The following is an 18,834-nucleotide window of genomic DNA, read 5'->3' as shown; positions in this document are numbered from 1 at the left end:
CAAAGTTTTTAGAGGAGAGGCTATTCTCTATTTTTTCCACTAGGGGGCAAAAGTGAGCATCAAATTAGAACTATAAACACCACAGCGCTGAAACAGAACAATACAAATCCCCAGAATGGGACCCTGGAAACTAAAAATAATAATTAATACAAATGACTGACTGGACATTTTTTGGAAGCTACATATGTTATGTTCGTGTAAATAACTACAAAATTGTTTTGGGTTTTTTGTGAGTTGATTATTATAAATAACTGTGACACTGCCTCCTCTGACATTTAGACGTGTCTGGTGTATATAATTATACCCAGGAGGACTAGTGGCATTTAATAGATGATTTTCTTATTGTTTCTGTTAAACACAGTACATTAAACTCTGAGCTTTACTCATGAGATCTAATATTTACACAGCTTTCTCTTTAGATCAGAAGTGCTGACTGTGCACTCCATCTGCTGATTTTATTTTTCAGGTTCACTCTTTTGTTTTATTCACATCAGATACCATTTGTTATCATCATACTCTTTAACGTTGTGGTTGTTTTTGAGGATTTAGATTATGCTTTTACTTGTAAATGACCTACATTAAAATTCTCATTTTGCAGGGAACCAAAAGTGGTAACAGAGGTGTAATTAATATTTACATGAACATGACTGTGAATAGTTTCATTTCTCCCAGAATAGAACAGAAACTTCACCAGATGTTCAACTTCCTTCAGTCAAACTCTCCAGTGGGGACTTACCCAAATTAATCCACGTCTTAATACCACCACTATCACATCACACTTATTAAAACCATCAATAAAATACAAAAACGCAATATAACAATGCATGGCATTACAGAGAAACATTTCACATATTGAGGTGAAAACCATTTTACTAAAGCAAGAAACCCAGTTAAGACTCCAAACCTCTACACTACAACCACAACTGTGCACCTACAACATCTGAAGCAGTTCAGAACCAATATTTGTATAATAACATGACAAAAACATTAAAAATGTAAATAAAATACAACCTACTCACCAGAGATGCAGACTCATAATGTGCAGCGCCCCCCAGAGGCTGTAATCCAGTGGTAAAAAGGCCAGAAGTACAGACTTTGAAGGCAGATTAGATTGACATGTGTAAGATGAAATTTTTACAATAATATTATAATATTGTTTAATTATATGTATTTTGTTATAATCAATGTATGTATGAGGTTTTTCCAAAGCTGAAACTGAGAATGTGATCAAGACAGCATGTCTGAAGCACATTCTCTCGACCGGGCACTGTGTTCTCAGCTAAGCAAAACAGAGAAAGATAAAAGATTATCTTTGTACAGAATGGGAAAACATCTGTGTGCAAAATAAATGATTAGTATTATTATGGAACAAACCAATCAGTATAATATTGCAAGGTCGTAATAAGAGAATTAATAATATTGTCTTAAACAAATAATAAAACATATACAATAAAATTGTACATCTTTATTCTCATGTCGACTCTCTGTCTCTTTTCTGATTAATAGGACTAGAAAGCAAATTTTGAACTACACATGGAAGCACATAAAGACTGAAATCTGATTGGACAAAAAATCTAACACACGTACTGGAAGCAGTGCAGCCGAGAGAAACACTACGAAATGAAGAGAATAAACTGTTGGGAATAATTTAATACAATTTCATGGAACAAATATTAGAATTTAGGTTGTAAATGTAGGGCAGTGCTTCGGACAGTGTTTTGGCCAGCAGAGAAGGATTTACTGGCCCTGAACGCCCGCCACTGTAGGAGTTACATACAGTATATAATGTATTGTTATCTTTACTCAAATATGCATCGTCAATTTTACTTAGTTTAATCAAATCTACACCTTTATATGGCCTACATTCATTATTGTCTTTTATATCAGATATTTACATTGCTAATGAAGAGTCAAATGGCATTTTATTTACCTGTGGCTAATTTGGTACTCTCTCTTAAAGAAGCTATATAGAAGAAGATGATAATGAAAGTTAGGGAAAACAAGGCATTAACCATTTAAAGTCCTCATTAAAAATTAACATTTGTTTTGTGGACAATAATTGAATTACAATTTTTTGATGATGAGGCGATTCTCTGGAGCAACAAACTCGGCATTATAAACATCACCACTATAAACCTGAATGATACAAATCCTACAAGATCTTGTAATGGTATTAATGGAAACTTAAATGGAAACTTTAACGATCCCTGTACTATTTTTGTTGGTTATTTTTGCTTTATATTAGTATCATCGTTCATGTTTTCTTCTTTTGTACTCTGGTGACCCCTGGTGGCTAAAAATATAAATATCCACCGATTTATATTTAAAAGGAACTGTTTTGAGACCAAAGCACTGCTCACAACTGTCACTATGACTTACATAAATCCAGAGATGAAACAAGGGATATATATATATATATATATACACACACAGGTGCATAATTTTTATGATTTTGGCTCACATTTAACAAAAGCCCACCAGGTTAACCATGTCAGAAAACTGTAATACTTCATAAGACCAATAAAAAAACACGACTCCCCAAACCCCCACTGACTGTGCAAACTTTACACTGGCCCTCAAGCAGCTTGGATTCTGTGCCTCTTCTCTCTTCTTTCAGACTCTGGAACCTTGATCTTCACATGAAATGCAACATTTTCTTTCCTTTCGTCTGAAAAGACGACTTTGGCCCACTGAGCAACAGTCCAGTCCTTTTTGTCCTTAGCCCAGGTAAGACACCTCTGATGTTGTCTCTGGTTCAGGAGTGGCTTGACACAAGGAACTCTCTCTTAAAGAAGCTATATAGAAGAAGATGATAATGATTAAATGATAATGATTATGAAAATTAGGGAAAACAAGGCATCAACCATTTAGAGTCTTTATTATAAACTGAAATTTGTTTTATCGACTGTAATTGAATCACAAACTTTTTGATGAGGAGGCTATTCTCTGTTACTCCACTAGGGGGCAAAATAGAGCAACAAACTCCGCACTATAAACACCACCGCGCTGAAATTGAACAATACAAACTCTCCGTGAATTTCTAATGGTTTTAATGCTTATAATAAAGGGAATTCTATCGGCTTTAATTGAAACTTTAATGGTCCCTGGGGGTTTTTTTTATTGGAAATTTGTTGCTTAATGGACTATTATGACGTCATGAAGAAACCAGATTCCAGTAAGTTTACACTGAGTTCTTTGAGTCTATGATCTAATAATGGACACAAACACACACACACACTCATGGAAACCTTTGTGTGATGGATTTAAAGGTGAAAGCTGATGGTTTGTAATATTAGTTGTAGTGGGAACCATTTGAATTTTGTGATGGTTTGTATTTGTGTTTGTGTTTTTTCTGCAAGCAGGAAGTACAAAAAAATGTGCATAAAACCAAGTTGTTTGCTGGTAAAACCCAAATTCTGACCTTCTCTCTTTCCAAAAGACTCATATGGTGTCACTCGTGAGTCCACCAATGGCCATTTCTACAGTTTTAGGATTATATGATTATTAGGGTTAACCTTAGACTTTTTATGTTAAAGTGTATGGAGTTTGTAGATCTCTCAAAAGTTTCTTTAGTTTAGGAAATTAAAAAGACCGAGAGAGAGAGAGAGAGAGAGAGAGAGAGAGAGAGAGAGAGAGAGAGAGATGAGAAAAAGAGGGGAAAAGCAGCATTTAACTGAAACAGAGTCGGTAAAAGGTTTAGTAGGTTTAAAACCGGTAGTGTTTTGATTTTTGGGAGCATGTTTGCATGTTCCTCATGTTTCTATGTAACAAAATTGGTCATGTAAATAGTTAATGTCTGAAAATATCTTTTGACCAAACAGATATATTTGTTATATCCACAATATTTTCACAAAAAAATCCTCCTTAAACATGATTTAGTGCGGTGACTGGTGACTGGGCAGGTCGTTCCTTGATAGATATCACTCCAGACGTCTGTCTGCTCTTTAAATAACGCGTACAGAACTCAGACGTGCGCTTCGTCTCATCGTCTTGTTGTACGGTGAAGTCGCTCCAATGAGCCGCAGTCCAGACGGAACTGTATGATGGATGATGAAGTACAGAATGGGAGTCATGTTGGTTCAGGCTTCCTTTCACTGAACCCAAACTATTAAACTTCCACCTCCATGTGTGAGTGTGGGGGTGAGGGAGTCCGATCACATCTTCTCTCCTGTTCTCCATCTTACACAAGTTCTTCTGGTGGAGACAAAAATGTCACGTTTGGACTCCACACACTTTTGTCCAACTCTTGTGTTTTTGTTGCTTAGAAACAAAATGAATATGCATGTGTCTCAAAAACCTTAAAACACTGTTTTCACAGGTGCTGTGTGTGTACACACACACACACACACACACACACACACACACACACACACTATACTGCCAAAAGTTTGCGGACACCTAGTCATAAGTATGATATGTGCTTATTGAGCATCGCAATCCAGATTTATTCCCAATTTGCTCTTCTAATTCCCTCCACTCTTCTGAGATGTTCCACTAGATTTTGTTGTGTGTTTATGGATATTTGTGTTCATCAGCCACAAGAGTGTTAGTAAAGTCAGGTACTGGTGTATGTGAGGAGACCTGGGGTGCAGTCAACATTCACATTCATCTCAAAGGTGTTCAGTAGGGATGAGATCAGAGCTCTATAGCAGCAAGATCTTCCTCACCAAAGCATGTAAACCAGATCTTCAAGGAGCTCACTTTGTTCACAGAGGCATCACCACGCTGGAACAGGTTTGAGTTTCCAAGTTCAATTGAATGCAACATTTTATTTTACCGCATCCGAAGACGTCCTGTACGATTGTGTACCTCCAGCTTTGTGCTAACAGTTTAAAGAAGAACCACATATAGCAGGAAAGGTCAGGTGTCCTAATACTTTTGTCCATATAGTGTATCTTTGAGATATGTTGGAGACCCCTGTACTAAACATGAGTGTAGTATATCCTGTTACCTACAGTGAGTTTCACACCTCCATCTTCCCGATGTTAAAATTAGGATCCATTTCGGGGTTGCTGAAGAGTTTCACAATGCACAATTCCTTCTGAATAATTAGGAAGATGGCACTTAGATTTTTTTTCCACCACTTTAACAAAAATGTGTCCTTTATTTGAAAGGTCCAGCACTCGTTTTAAATGTTCTTTTTTTAGTCTTTGAATACATCAGTAATAAATAAGCATCGAGCGAGCCACTTAGCATTAACATCCACGGCAATCTGAGGTGATTCTTCCATCATTCTTCATTTCATGGTAATCTGAGATTTTACATTGTGAGTTGACATTTTAAAGATTGCTGAAGATGGGAGTTGTTATGGGGATCAGCTCAATACATTCATATACTCTGCTGTGTGAAGAAATATTGGAGAGCTAAAGAGTCTGATGTAGCTTTGGATGCTCTCTGTATATTTTTGTTCAATTTATTAGATTGGCTAAAAGAACAAATGAATATACTACCGCTAATTAGTGTGACGTGTCTTCTTCCATCAACCACTAGAGGGCAGTGTGACACAATAGCTATATAATGCATACAATGCTGGACTCAGGGATAAACTCTGGATTTCATCATCATGACTCGAGCTAGAAGATCTAAAAATGTAAAAAAAAACAAGTGTATTATTATTATTATTATTATTATCTATTTTCTAAATAGGTGTGAGTGTATTGGAGCTCTCTGCTTGAACCATGGATTATAAAGACTAAATACATTTGGGTTTTTTTTACCAAATAATTTTTAAAGTACAAATAATGAGACTCATGTAAAATGGTACATTATTAATATATTATTCGTTAGTGTGATCATTATTCGATGAAATGGTCAGATCTCTCAAGTCTATGAAGTTTTTCTTCTCATTCCATAATAAAATCTTTTATGGTGGTTTGAGTTGTAGAACTTTTTCAGCTTTTTTCCTTTTGCTCATTACCAATTTCTTCTGTGTTTGTGTTCCAGTGGCATGAAGTCCAAATGATCCAGATGTTTGCGGAGTTTCTCACACCCATCATCTGCATGTTCCCGGAGCATCTGGCTGATCAGGACGTACTCTGACCTTCTCTACTGTTACATTTCTGTCAATCTAAAAATCATCCTTGTTCCAGACATGGATGAACTTCTCCTTCGTCAATGTTGCTCTTCATAATCCGGTTCCTCGCATAAAAATGTACGCTCCTCTCCTAGTATGTAACAGCTGAAGGACAAAACAAGACTAAAGGTCAGATTCTTTGGCTTTGTGCACAAGAGCATTGTCATGCTGGATTTAGGGGTTTTGGGGTCTCCTAGTTTAAGTGAAGGGACAATATGAATGCTACAGCATCCAAAGACGTCCTTTACAATTGTGTCTCCATTTTTGTGGTTAGAACCACATATGGCTGGAAAATTCCGGTTTCCAAATACATTTTTGTGAACAGTCAACCCCCGATAATTTGACCCAAAGTGCTTTACAATTCAATCAAAGTACAACCTTTATTTCTATAAAGTTTCATTATAACAATGAACATAACGATACTTTGAACGTTTACTGATTTCACTCGACTGATAAAAATGTATGGAAAGATGAAATAAAAGAGACTGAAGGTGAAATGTTCTGTATTTTCTCTACAGCCCAGGTACACAAACCTTTTTCCAATTAGGGGCAATAATAAAACTTGATTAAATGCCATTGGCTGAAAATAAATCTTGAATTATACTTGTTTTATATTAGAATTAATTTGAATTGTAAAAAAAAGATCGGTATACGCGAGTTTGGCGATACGGTATCGATTCTCAACAACGCTATATCGATATTTAAAAATAATTCATACAAGATGTAGTTGTTTTGTTTTAAGTTTAGATCCGGGCTACTAGACAGATAGCAGTCTTCTTATCTCTGAAATTCAATTGAATTCAATTCATGTTTATTTGTTTTGCGCTTTTAACAATGAACATTGTCTCAGAGCAGCTTTACACAGATAATGTGGTGATAAAGTGAATATGTTCTTTGTAAGTGTAAGTTTGTCCCTGATGAACAAGCCAGTGGCAACTGTGGAAAGAAAAAACTCCCCGAGACGGCATAAGGAAGAAACCTGGAGAGGAACCAGACAGTGACAGGAAGTTCTAGCATAAGGCCACGTCACTAATGTTAGTGTGAATATCAACCTGTTTCCAGGGGGCTCTGAGTTTCATCAAAGGGAATGTTTTGTGAACACTCCGTGTTCTGCTTCACCAGTGCAGTTTTATTCTCAATGTTTTCTAGTTCAGGAAAACGTATAGAACATTAGAGTTCAATGCCTGATAGAGATATTTATCCCACAGCCATGCGTTTGTCATAATTACCTCTAATAATGAGCGCCAACATGAGCGTGAACATGAATATGAAGTGTGTTAGGAAGGTGTGAAGTCCATCACAAGGTGTTGTGAACTTCATTTATTTATATAAAAGATTGGTACTGGAGCGATGTTACGTTAAGACGCATAATTATCTGAAAAATTCATGCTTTGAATTGTGAATTTTGGACTGTTACTACCAACATGGATCTTTAACGGTGCATGTGAATGAGTCGGTCTGAACTGGTTTCCATCACACACACACACACACAAACACACACACACTCAAAACAGGCCAGGACATGTCTCAAGCATAAACAGGAACTAGCAGGTTCCCTTAGCAACCTTTAAGGAAGTGGAGATGCTTCAGCTGTGTGATGAACTGGATGTATGGTGAATTACTTAACCAAAGCCATAAGAGAGAAACAAAGTGTAGGATAAAAATGTAAAAGTTTTAAGATCATCACTTATTTTGAATCTGGTTTCTCTCAAGGTTTCATCCTCGTCTCTTGTCGTCTCATGGAGTTTTTCTTTGCCACTGGTGCTTCTGGCTCTCAAATTAGGAACACAGTAAAACTGTTTTTCTGTAAAGCCATGTGTGATAAGACCATGTCTAAATTACACTATATAGATACATGATGCACAAAAGTATCGGGACACCCGACTTTCCCAACCGTGTGTGGAAACTGTGGCATGAAATATTCCCTTCACTGGAACCAGAAGATCTAAACATGTTCCAGCACGTCTATGCCCCTGTGCACAAACTCCATGCAGATCTGCTTTCCATGCATTGGAGTAGAAGATCTCCTGCTATAGAGCTTCAGCCTGATTGAACATGATGAATTTGATTGCTGACTGGACCCCAGGCCTCCTCACTTCCTCACCTACCCAACTGATCAGAAATCTCCACAAAATCCAAGGAGGTTCTTCCCAGAACAGTAGAGGTTATTATAACAGCAAATAGAGACTAAATGTGGAATCAGATGAAGCACATACACCCTTATGGTTGGGTGTCAAAATAAATAAATAAATTGAGTAGAACATTAATTCTTTATTACTCAAAATTCAAAACATCTCCACACCCCAAACCTGTACGACTCATTTCCACCTTTAGATTTAATATAAATTAAATTCTATACAATTGTCAAAAAAACACACACACACACACACACACACACACACACACACACTCTCTCTCTCTAAATCTCCATAAACTGAACAATAACTTCACACAGCACTGAAAATCACCACCAAAACTAATCCAAAAACTGTCAAATGATCATAAATAACAATTAAAATGGACATTTTTATAAATAGAACGCTTTTAAACAGGACAAAACATTATACAATTTACATTTTTGATCTGTATGCATTTGCTGAAAAATATATCTCAAGCGAAAAAAAAAATACAATAAGAGAAAAACTCACCTTGTTTAAATCACACAATAAACCTTGTAAAAAAGTGTACGAAAGCAAAATCACACTGCTGTGAATAGAAATTTTAAATGTTGCTCACTAAAACAATGCTTACTCGAACGAGAACGTGCTACATTTGCATAAGGCGGAGTCTCGAAAGGAGAGTTTTACACACATACTTTTGATATGAGGTTTGCCTTTAAATAGATCATTTGTAAACAATAACAATATTTACAAAGAAAAATTATATATGTATATATTCGGTCTGCGTATTTAATGTATCACGCTAGCAAGAGAGCAATCGGGGGGGAGGGGGGGGGGCCTGTTCAGCAATAATAATAATAATAATAATAATAATAAGTAATGGGATTAAACACTGGTTGATTTTGTGTAACTCCGGATTCCTTCTCAGATTAAAAACAACTCGAGATACGGAACAGGTTTTCAACAGAACAGGTCACAGGAACTTTTACATTAAAGCAGAAACTGCGTGGTCGCTTGCTAGCGTGAGGGAACTGCAGCACTGAAACGTGCGGATATTATTGAGGTAATACGACGCTCTCCTCCTCTCAGCTCACGTAGGTGAGGACGACGGACTGGATGGGCTCCCTGCACACGGGGCACAGCTTGTTGCGCTTTTTGAGCTTCTTGGCGCAGGTGTAGCAGGCCATGAGGTGTCCGGTGCGTCCGTGTACGATGCAGCCGTTCTTGGGTCTGCTCTGGCAGATGACGCAGGGCTCGAGGCAGGACGCGGGCAGGCACAGATCGGTGCTGTTTACGCTGGTGGTGCGCTCCAGCTCGGGCGTTTCGTCCTGGCTGGAGGAGGTGGAGGGTTGCGAGTGGGAGAGAGACGAGCCCTGCGAGTCGGAACAGGAAGTACTCTGCGAGCGAAGGATCTTGCCGTCCGGGACGTCCACGCCGTCGTCGGGGTCGAGGGTCGGAGTTGGAGATTCGGCGCACGGGGTTTTGGTTTCGAGGTCGGGGTCGCTGCAGGCGGTTTCTATTTGCGTGTGGTTGCCGGGGTCCTCGGGCACAGAGCAGGTCTCGGGCAGCCATCCAGGACGCACCTTCCAGCAGCTTTTGCAGTTGCGCGGGAGAGGAGGGTTCAGCTCGTCACACTCGGCACATTTCCAGTAGTCCTGAGGAAACGTACGTACATACACACACACACACACACACACACACACACACACACGACTTTGTTAAAAAAAATTATAAAGGGCGGGGCTTAAACCTTGGCAATTATTATAATTATTAAATATAATCATTTTCTTGGTGCGGGACGTACCTCCTCAGTGATCTCTGTATCTTCATCGAAAGAATCCTCATCCTCTGCAATGATCGTTACCTCATACACCTTTAAAAAAAAAACGTGAGAAGTTAAATAAATAAAATACCACTAATCTAAACACAGTACAGACCACATTCCTGCTCGAACCTACAACCAATGACCACAAGAGGGAGCCATGTGCTGGGTTCCCAAATTAAATACAAAAATGGGGCTAATTATTTTTGTTCAATTTTTTTTTTTTTACAGGAGTTTCTGTATCTGTATCACAGGATAGATGCGAGACCTCGTCCTCTCCGGGTACGGAGTCTTCGTCGTTCTCACTGTAGGCGTCTGAATCGATAGACTCCACCTCAAACTCCACACTGAAGTTATCAGAGTCAGAATCATCACCACCCTCATCACTCTCATCACTGTGAGATCTACCTGCCTCCTGTAGAACAGAAAGAGAGATACAGGTCAGTCAAAAAGATCTGATCAATCCCTTCTTATTTGCAATAAACTCTAAATAAGTAGTTTCTATAGCAACAGATTTTTCACATAGACAACTGATGGAAAAAAACTGTTGTGGTGTAGGAGGAATAAAACACTTGGGAATAGAAAAATAATCCTTTTTATACGCGTGTGATGAACGAACCGAATTGCTTTGCGATACTGAAGACTCGCTGCTCCCTCTCTCTCTGTGCAGACCTCCGATCACGCACCACGACAGGCTGTCGTCAAACGTCAGGGAGATGCTGTCAGACTTGTGCCTCTTCCTGGGCTCGCTGGATTCCTCCTCGGCCGAAAGACTCGCTGATAAAAACAAAAACAAATAAAACAACATAGTCTTTGTTGGCGCTGTTTCAGCATCTCGATATGTTACGCAACCCCTCGCTCGGGGAAATAAACTATCTGAGATGTTTTTCTTAACTTGTCTGCTGGAACAGACTTTCTTTGTCTGAAAAGCTCACAGCTCCAAAATATGAAGGGAAAAAAAAAATCGTGGTCATCTGAGCACATTCTGTTCTGCCTCCAGACGTGCATGTCCTTTACAGCTGTTATAAAGACAGTAGTCATGAGTGCTGCCACATGCTTCAGCAGGAACACAGGACCACTCGTCTGAGAGGGGTTCTTCATTACGGCCCGAGCCAGTAAGTGCATTTCGGTTTCAGATGCACATACCTACAGTGTCAGCTTTTTAGAGAATGTTCAGGAAACACACCAACACACCTCAGGTGTGTCAAAAAAAATGCTGGCAGGAATCTCAGGCATTTAGATCAGGTTTGGAGATCCGGGTTTTTTTTTTTTTTTTCAACGTGCAGGAACACAACTGCTTTAAATCGTGCGTTTGATTATTTGATTTTGCTACACTAGATGAACACAGATTGATGAAGCCTGAACAGAAGATTGGTATGTGCTTCTTCCTGAACATCCCATTCCACCTCAAGTCCTTATTTACTGTTATAATAACCTCCACTCTTCTAGGAAGATGTTCCACTATAATTTCAGCCACAGATTTCAGATTCAGCCACAAAGTCAGGTACTGATGAAGGTAAGGAAGTGAGGAGGCCTTGGGTGTGGTCAGAGTTCCCATTCAGTCATGTTCAATAGAGTTGGAGCTCAATAGAGGAGATCTTCCACTCCAAATCAGGGAAAGTATAAACTATATGGACAAAAGTATTGGGACACCTGACTTGGATTCTTTCACAATCTGTTATCACAAAGCTGAAGGCACACCCTATCCCCTGTCCACACCATGAAGATATACTTCACATGGATTGAAGTGGAAGATCTCCTGCTTTAGAGCTCTGACCCTATTGAACTTAATAAACATGAACACTGACTGCACCTCAGGCCTCCTCACCTACATCACTTTAACACCCTTGTGTCTGAATGAGCACAAGTATACTCAAGTAGAACATCATCTCAGAAGAATAAATTGGGACTAAATGTGGATGTTCAAAAAGCACATAATCATGACCAAACCTTCAAGCAATATAGTGTATCTTCATAGAGATGGATTTGTACACAGGGGCATTGTCAGGTCAGGTTTGGGTCTCCTACTTCAAGTGTATGAAAAATTTCATGCTTCTTCATCCAAAAGACATGCGACCCAATTATGTGTCTACAGCTACATATGGCTGGAAAAGTTGGGTGTCCCAATACTTTTGGTTATAATGTTTGGTGTAGTTTTCAGCACATTCTGGTCTGTAACATCATCTGATTGTGATCACTGAAGTCAGCTTTATTGCTTCACAGTACTGTTCCTGCTGACTCCTGAACATATCAACTTTGACTAGGAAATAAAATCCTGGCTTCAGGACACACACACACACACACACACACACACACAGACAGACACACACACAGACACACACACAGACACACACACAGACACACACACAGACACACACACAGACACACACACAGACACACACACACACACACCATTATCTCTGTCTTATCGGAGTTAATCCTTTTTGTTTGGGTTGTGTGTGTATGTGTGTGTACACACCGGGATCGCTGCTTCGTCGTCTCCTGCGCTGTTGTTGCTGCTGTTGTGGTGTGGAGGTAGATGATGGTGGGTTTGTCTCCTAGAACACAAACACACACACACACCAGTGAGATCCAATCACACTCTTGTCCTACATTCACACCTGAATATAAAGTGCTACAGTGGTGTAAATACACTCTATGGACAAAAGTTTGTGGACAACTGGACATGGGATTCTTATGAGCTCCTTTTTTTCAGCATCTCATTCCACATTTACTGTTTTAATAAACTCCACTCTTCTGGAAAGATCTTTTCAGGGTGTTCTTGTTGAGATTCCTGAGGGGTGCAATCAACTTCCAATTCATTCCAAAGGTGTTTAATAGGGTTGAATGTCAGAGATCTAATGCACTCCAACCTGTGTAAAGGACATGGAGGTTCATGGAGCTGGCTTTGTGCACAGTTGTGAACATTTTCATGTCTGCTAGTTGAAGTGATCTGGCTGGAAAAATCAGGTGTCCCAATACTTTTGTCCATAAAGTTCCTTTTTTAGCAGCTGGAGAAACCGATCCATCAGTCTGTGAAGAAAAGTGCGTTACCTCTGGCCCTCTGTCAGCTTCCCCTTGAGATCTTCGTTCTTTCGATGTTGACTGAGATTCTATGAAAGTAAAAAAAAAAGACAGAATAATTAACTACCGAAACGTTGAATAAAATTCTGGATTATGTTTAAAAAAAACAAAACAAAAAAAAACATTAAACAAGTCTTATAAAGAGGTCAGTAAAAGAAGGTAAGTGTTTGTACCTGGAATTTTCACTGCTATGAGATTTTTAGATATCATTGCAAACAAAGCTCTGGAAAGACAAAAGAACTCAAAAATAACATCCTGCACAAGTTCTGGGTTTCATCCTGTTAAAAAAAAAAACGATTTCTGACGTTCTAAATGCAAATTCCACTTCATGAACAGTTAAATCCAGAAGAGAAGATGCATGATGGTTTCACTTTCAGATGGATTAGAGGAGAAAGGCACCTGTGGTGTCGTGAAACCCCCGCCCCGCGTTCCCAGAGGTCATGAAGTGTTCAGCTGTTTCAGCTGTTGGTGGACGTTAGAGATATACGCACCGTGGTTCTTTGACAGAGAAGCTGTTCACTCCGAGCACTGCACCGAGAGCGTCGTTCCCGCAGTGCACGATGTGCTGCTGCTGTTTATCGTACAACTCCTTACTCATGATGTACTTTCCCAGGTAGAACATAACCTGAATCCAACACAGAAACACAAACAGTGGTAAAGACACACAAATAGCTACATCGTGTTCATTAGAGGAACGAGAGTGACTACTGAAGGATCAGAGTTCTGGGTATTAGTGATGGGTGACAATGATACATGAATACGGTGATACGTTCAGTCATGATATAAAAAATATGGCGGAAAAGTGCAGTTTAACATCCAACATAACTCTTACATATGTTTTAGTATTCATTGTGCATCGTTAGAGAACCTATAGATCATGATACAATGCTGTGTACTGAAGAAATGTTTTCGTTTACCTTCTGGGTTAATTTGCCTGAACCGCTAAAATTAATCATTTGTCTTGCATATAAATCTTTAGTTCTGCAGTCTGAAAAAACACACTCATGTTCATGGAGCCAAAAAGGGAAGTAAGTTATTTGATATGTCCCAAACTGACTTCCTGTTTTAGAAGGAATATGTGTACACATGAAGAGTGAAAGCCATGGAGGCACGTGATGGGAAGTGGCCAAGTGCATTCATGAAAATAAGGTCAACACGTAATGAGCATAAAACGAATGTGAGCAAATAATGGATGGTCCATAAGATGCGAGGATCCAAGTTCACACACACACACACACTATCTTATATATGCTATATATTATATAGCATATATATAAAACAATAAACCCATTTTAATAGTAATTTTTAATATGTTTCCTTTAATGTTTCCTGCAGCAGAAGTGAGTGAAGTGCTGACTAACCCATATGACTAACTCCTTCCAGTAACCACAAGACAAACCACACTCGAGTGACACATCCACAATGCATCTGATTAGAACCAAGCAAACCAATATATATATATGTATAAATAAGGCTACTGTTTTACTGAATATTTTGACAGAACATTAAGTTCCACACAAACACCCAAAAGGAAACCCAGGGCACGGCCCAGACTGAGAGATCGGTCTCATTTATAATCTGACTGAACTAATCAGAGGGACGGAGAATGGAAATCTGAGAGCTCTGTGTTTTTATAACTCGCAGGACACAAAGTAAATTTCCACAGTGTTTCAATGAACAACTCAAACACACCTTTAACCTTCGACGTCTGCTTGGGTCTCTCTTTCTTTCATTAAATGATATTTATTAACTTGTCTAATAAAAACCAAATTATTACCATCCATTTCTGACATTATTTGCACTTTTTCCATTTTGCATATCTATTTTTGATTTATCATTTATTCTGTTTTTTTTTTCTCTTCGAGCTGCTTTTGAAATGAATAAAATCACTATTTCATATATTTTAAACTTCATAAAACAAACTGGATCAAATAAACTTTTAAAATAAATAAATAAACCTGATGCAAATATTAAGGAGGAAAACCAGTTTGAAACCAGATGATCACGTTTCAACAGTGTGAAACCGTCAATAACACCGAGTCTTCAACATGATCCTTCTGATCATCAAGAAATCAGCAAATAATTATTTTATGTATATTAAATTAAAACTAAATTAAAGTTAAGGTATTTGTACTCCACACGAAGCATCACAATTATAAAACACTACCAATATAAATCACAACACCATCACATTCCCAGCACCTGCTCTGTAAACTTTATGACTAAACCCACTGTTAGAAGAGCAGTACCACACAGGTGTAGTAAAGTGACAGGTAAACCTGCTCCTACCTCCTTCATGGTGAAAACCTCCTTATCTGCTCCTGCATCTTTCAGCAGGGTCTGTAACTGCACTTTGGGTCTTACCTACAGACAAAAAGTAAAGCAGTAAGTAAAATCCCATAGAAATCATCACACTGAGGGTTCATTCCTGGAGAGATTCCTGGAGTTAAACTCACCAGCTTTTCATTGTCAATCTTGTTGATCTGTGAACTGCTCAGGCAGTTATCCATAGCCATGGTGGAGATCTGTGGAGTAGAGAGAAACAAAAACATAAACAACAAATTCAGGTATATGATTACAGCATGTGGTGTGTAAAAGAGCAGAAATTCCTTACCTTAAACCAAATAAATAAACTTTATATATATTATACACTCATCTGTACATAAAGTGCCTCAGCTCAGCTGAGTGAGAAGGTCTGAGGTGGCGTACAGCTGATTTAAATGGGTTTGAGAGAGGAGGGGGCAGAGAGAAAGAACGAGAGAGAGAGAAAGAACGAGAGAGAGAGAGAGAGAGAGAGAGAGAGAGAGAGAGAGAGAGACATGTCAGGGCTAGCATGGTGAAGACTCCTGATGCGTTTTAGGGCGGGACTGTATTCTAGAGTTGAAGGATTCAACATGTCCAAGCATGACTGCTCGGCCTGCCTACTAGTCTACTAACCTACTCAGTAGTACAGCACAGCACAATCAATACTACACCCAACAGCTGCCTACTTCCTTCCTTATCACAGGCAGAATTTGCTGATATTGTAGAATATTTTAGATGCTGTTCTGCTTTAGATAAGACGGGGTAGAACCGGGCGGCCCCATGTGTTTTTAGTACTCATCAGCACACGAGTAGGAGTGTGAGAGTGCGCTGAATGCATGCCCGGACATGCCTCTGAGTTACAGGGCCAACCTCCAGCATTACGTCAGAGGAGGAGAGAACACACCAACCCAACACTAGCTTAATCACTAAACCCAACACTAGCCCAAACACTAGCCCAGATAGCTGGGCATGTCTGAATGTCTAGTATGCATGTAGAAATGTTTCCACTGTGAATGAGTGTAATACATGTGCATGCATTTTTATTATATATATATATATATATATATATATATATATATATATATATATATATATATATATATATATATATACACACACACACACACACAGAGTGTGTGTTGCACTAACCCAGAATTGAATAAAATGCATGGACATCAACTTTTCACCGCTATATACTTCTATGCTTAACATATATATGCACACAAATTAATTATCTTGCTATCTATAATGCAAATTATCATTACTATTCTACTAATGGGGTCTGAGGAAATGCACAAGCGCGACCATGTATATCCCACTGCACAATAATGTACAATAATATACATTATATATAACTTCTCCTACTGCAGAGTTGCACCGTGTGTGAGATTTCGGCGTAAATTAATATTTATTCATTATACTACACCCTTTTATTCAAGTATTAGACTATAAACTCGCCTCGAATCAAACAACTCTCTTCCCCCCGCTAGCAGTTCGCTCCCCTCGCATGCGTCTCGCAGGAAAACCCGAGGCTGTGTCGGGCCTTCGGGCGCCAATGCACGCTAACTAGCACAACAAGAGTTTGAGCTACGAGCTAACAAAACATATACTTTACAGCTATAAGAGAAATCACGAATATGTTCTCTGGGACGGAGAAGGCTCCCCAAAAAAACTCTAAAGGAACAATGTTGATGATAATAATAACTACAATAATAATAATAATAATAATAAAAACTCTAATCCGTTTCCTACCTCTGACTGGCGAAGTGAAGTTCCGGCGTGCTCGAGCGCGACCTCTGTAGGAGGACCGTTAAAACTTGTGTTTTTGAATGTTGGAAATCGCGCGCGCGCCGCGTCTTTTACCATTACACATATCGATTATAGAAAAGATTCAATTATTTATCCACTCATTCATTCATTCATTCATTCATTCATTCATTCATTCATTTATTCATTCATTCATTCATTCATTTATTCATTTACTCATTCGTTCATTCATCCACTCATTCATTTATTCACCCATCCACTCATTCATTTATTTATCCACTCATTCATCCACTCATTCATTTATTTATCCACTCATTCATCCACTCATTCATTCATTTATTCATTCATTCATCCACTCATTCATTCATTTATTCATTCATTTATTCATTCATTTATTCATTCACTCATTTATTCATCCACTCATTCATTTATTTATTCACTCATTCATCCACTCATTCATTCATTCATTCATTCATTCATTCATTCATTTATTCATTCACTCATTTATTTATCCACTCATTCATCCACTCATTCATTCATTTATTCATTCATTCATCCACTCATTCATTCATTCATTTATTCATTTATTCATTCACTCATTTATTCATCCACTCATTCATTTATTTATTCACTCATTCATCCACTCATTCATTCATTCATTCATTCATTCATTCATTTATTCATTCACTCATTTATTTATCCACTCATTCATCCACTCATTCATTCATTTATTCATTCATTCATCCACCCATTCATTTATTCATCAACTATTTCATTTATTCATTCATTAATTCATCCACTCATTCATTTATTTATCACTCCAGACATCTGTCTGCTCTCTAAATAACACGTACAGAACTCAGACGTGCTTCGGCTCTTCGTCTTGTTGTACGGTGAAGTCGCTTCCAATGAGCCGCAGTCCAGACGGAACTGCATGATGATGAAGTGTGGAATAGAAGTCATGTTGGGTCACTTTCACTTTCCAGAATCTTCTCTGCTCCAAAACAACCTCAAACCATTAAACCTCCACCTCCATGTGTGAGTGTGGGGGTGAGGGAGTCTGATCACATCTTCTCTCCTGTTCTCCTTCTTACACAAGTTCTTCTGGTAGAGACAAAAATGTCCCATTTGAACTCCATAGAACTTTCTTCCACTTCTTTATTGTAAAAGTAAATCTTCATTTATTCATATGGTTGAAATACCTATTTTGTTGCATAAATGAAGTAAACCTGCATGTGTCTCACCAACAATAGAAAACTCTTTGTTTCCAAACTGTCAGGCTCTGATCAGTGTGTGAATTACAGCTGGAAGGTATGCATGGTGTTGACACTGATTAAAGACTTCATGGAGATCTGTGAAAACCTAAATTATCATCCAATAATGGATTTACAAGAAAAGACTTTCATCACACACTGATTACCACGTTATCTACCCATAGACATGGACCACCTGTGAGCAGATATTGTTTGGAATGCTGGTTTGAGTCGGAGTATGGTGATGTAACAGATATGAGTTTGTGCAGTAGACTGTATATGTCAAGACGACTACGTTCAAGTTTAAGTCCAGGACTAGCTCATCTCCAGTATGGAATGAGTCTTAATGGGCTGAAGACGAGGCCAAATCAGGATGGAGTCATATTTCCAAATCCATATTGAGGTCAAACT

At 38.5% G+C, this 18,834-nt stretch overlaps 1 protein-coding gene and 1 long non-coding RNA gene across 5 annotated transcripts; one reads left to right on the top strand and one right to left on the bottom strand.

Moving 5' to 3' along the window:
• Positions 1-8,324: 8,324 nt before the first annotated feature.
• mdm2 (MDM2 proto-oncogene) lies at positions 8,325-17,260 on the bottom strand. 4 transcript variants are annotated; one of them, XM_083528005.1, is made up of 11 exons: positions 17,156-17,260; positions 15,556-15,624; positions 15,389-15,463; positions 13,591-13,724; positions 13,273-13,322; positions 13,070-13,128; positions 12,495-12,573; positions 10,635-10,792; positions 10,245-10,430; positions 9,998-10,066; positions 8,325-9,848 (listed from the first exon to the last, which is right to left on the bottom strand). In XM_083528005.1, the coding sequence occupies exons 2-11, from the start codon at positions 15,613-15,615 to the stop codon at positions 9,279-9,281; spliced, it is 1,440 nt and encodes a 479-aa protein (XP_083384131.1). In that variant the 5' UTR covers positions 15,616-15,624; positions 17,156-17,260; the 3' UTR covers positions 8,325-9,278. The 4 variants fall into 4 exon arrangements, with proteins under 4 accessions (XP_083384131.1, XP_083384133.1, XP_083384130.1 ...); XM_083528007.1 differs by having other exon boundaries at positions 10,284-10,430; XM_083528004.1 differs by lacking the exon at positions 17,156-17,260 and adding an exon at positions 15,714-15,870.
• Positions 13,648-14,337, top strand: LOC310718928. The gene is made up of 2 exons (XR_014531311.1): positions 13,648-13,780; positions 13,963-14,337. It is a non-coding gene; the product is annotated as an uncharacterized lncRNA (long non-coding RNA).
• Positions 17,261-18,834: the final 1,574 nt, after the last annotated feature.

Source organism: Silurus aristotelis (genome assembly GCF_946808225.1).
Source record: "Silurus aristotelis genome assembly, chromosome: 24".
Lineage (NCBI taxonomy): Eukaryota > Metazoa > Chordata > Actinopteri > Siluriformes > Siluridae > Silurus > Silurus aristotelis.
This window is presented reverse-complemented; position numbering and strand designations above follow the sequence as displayed.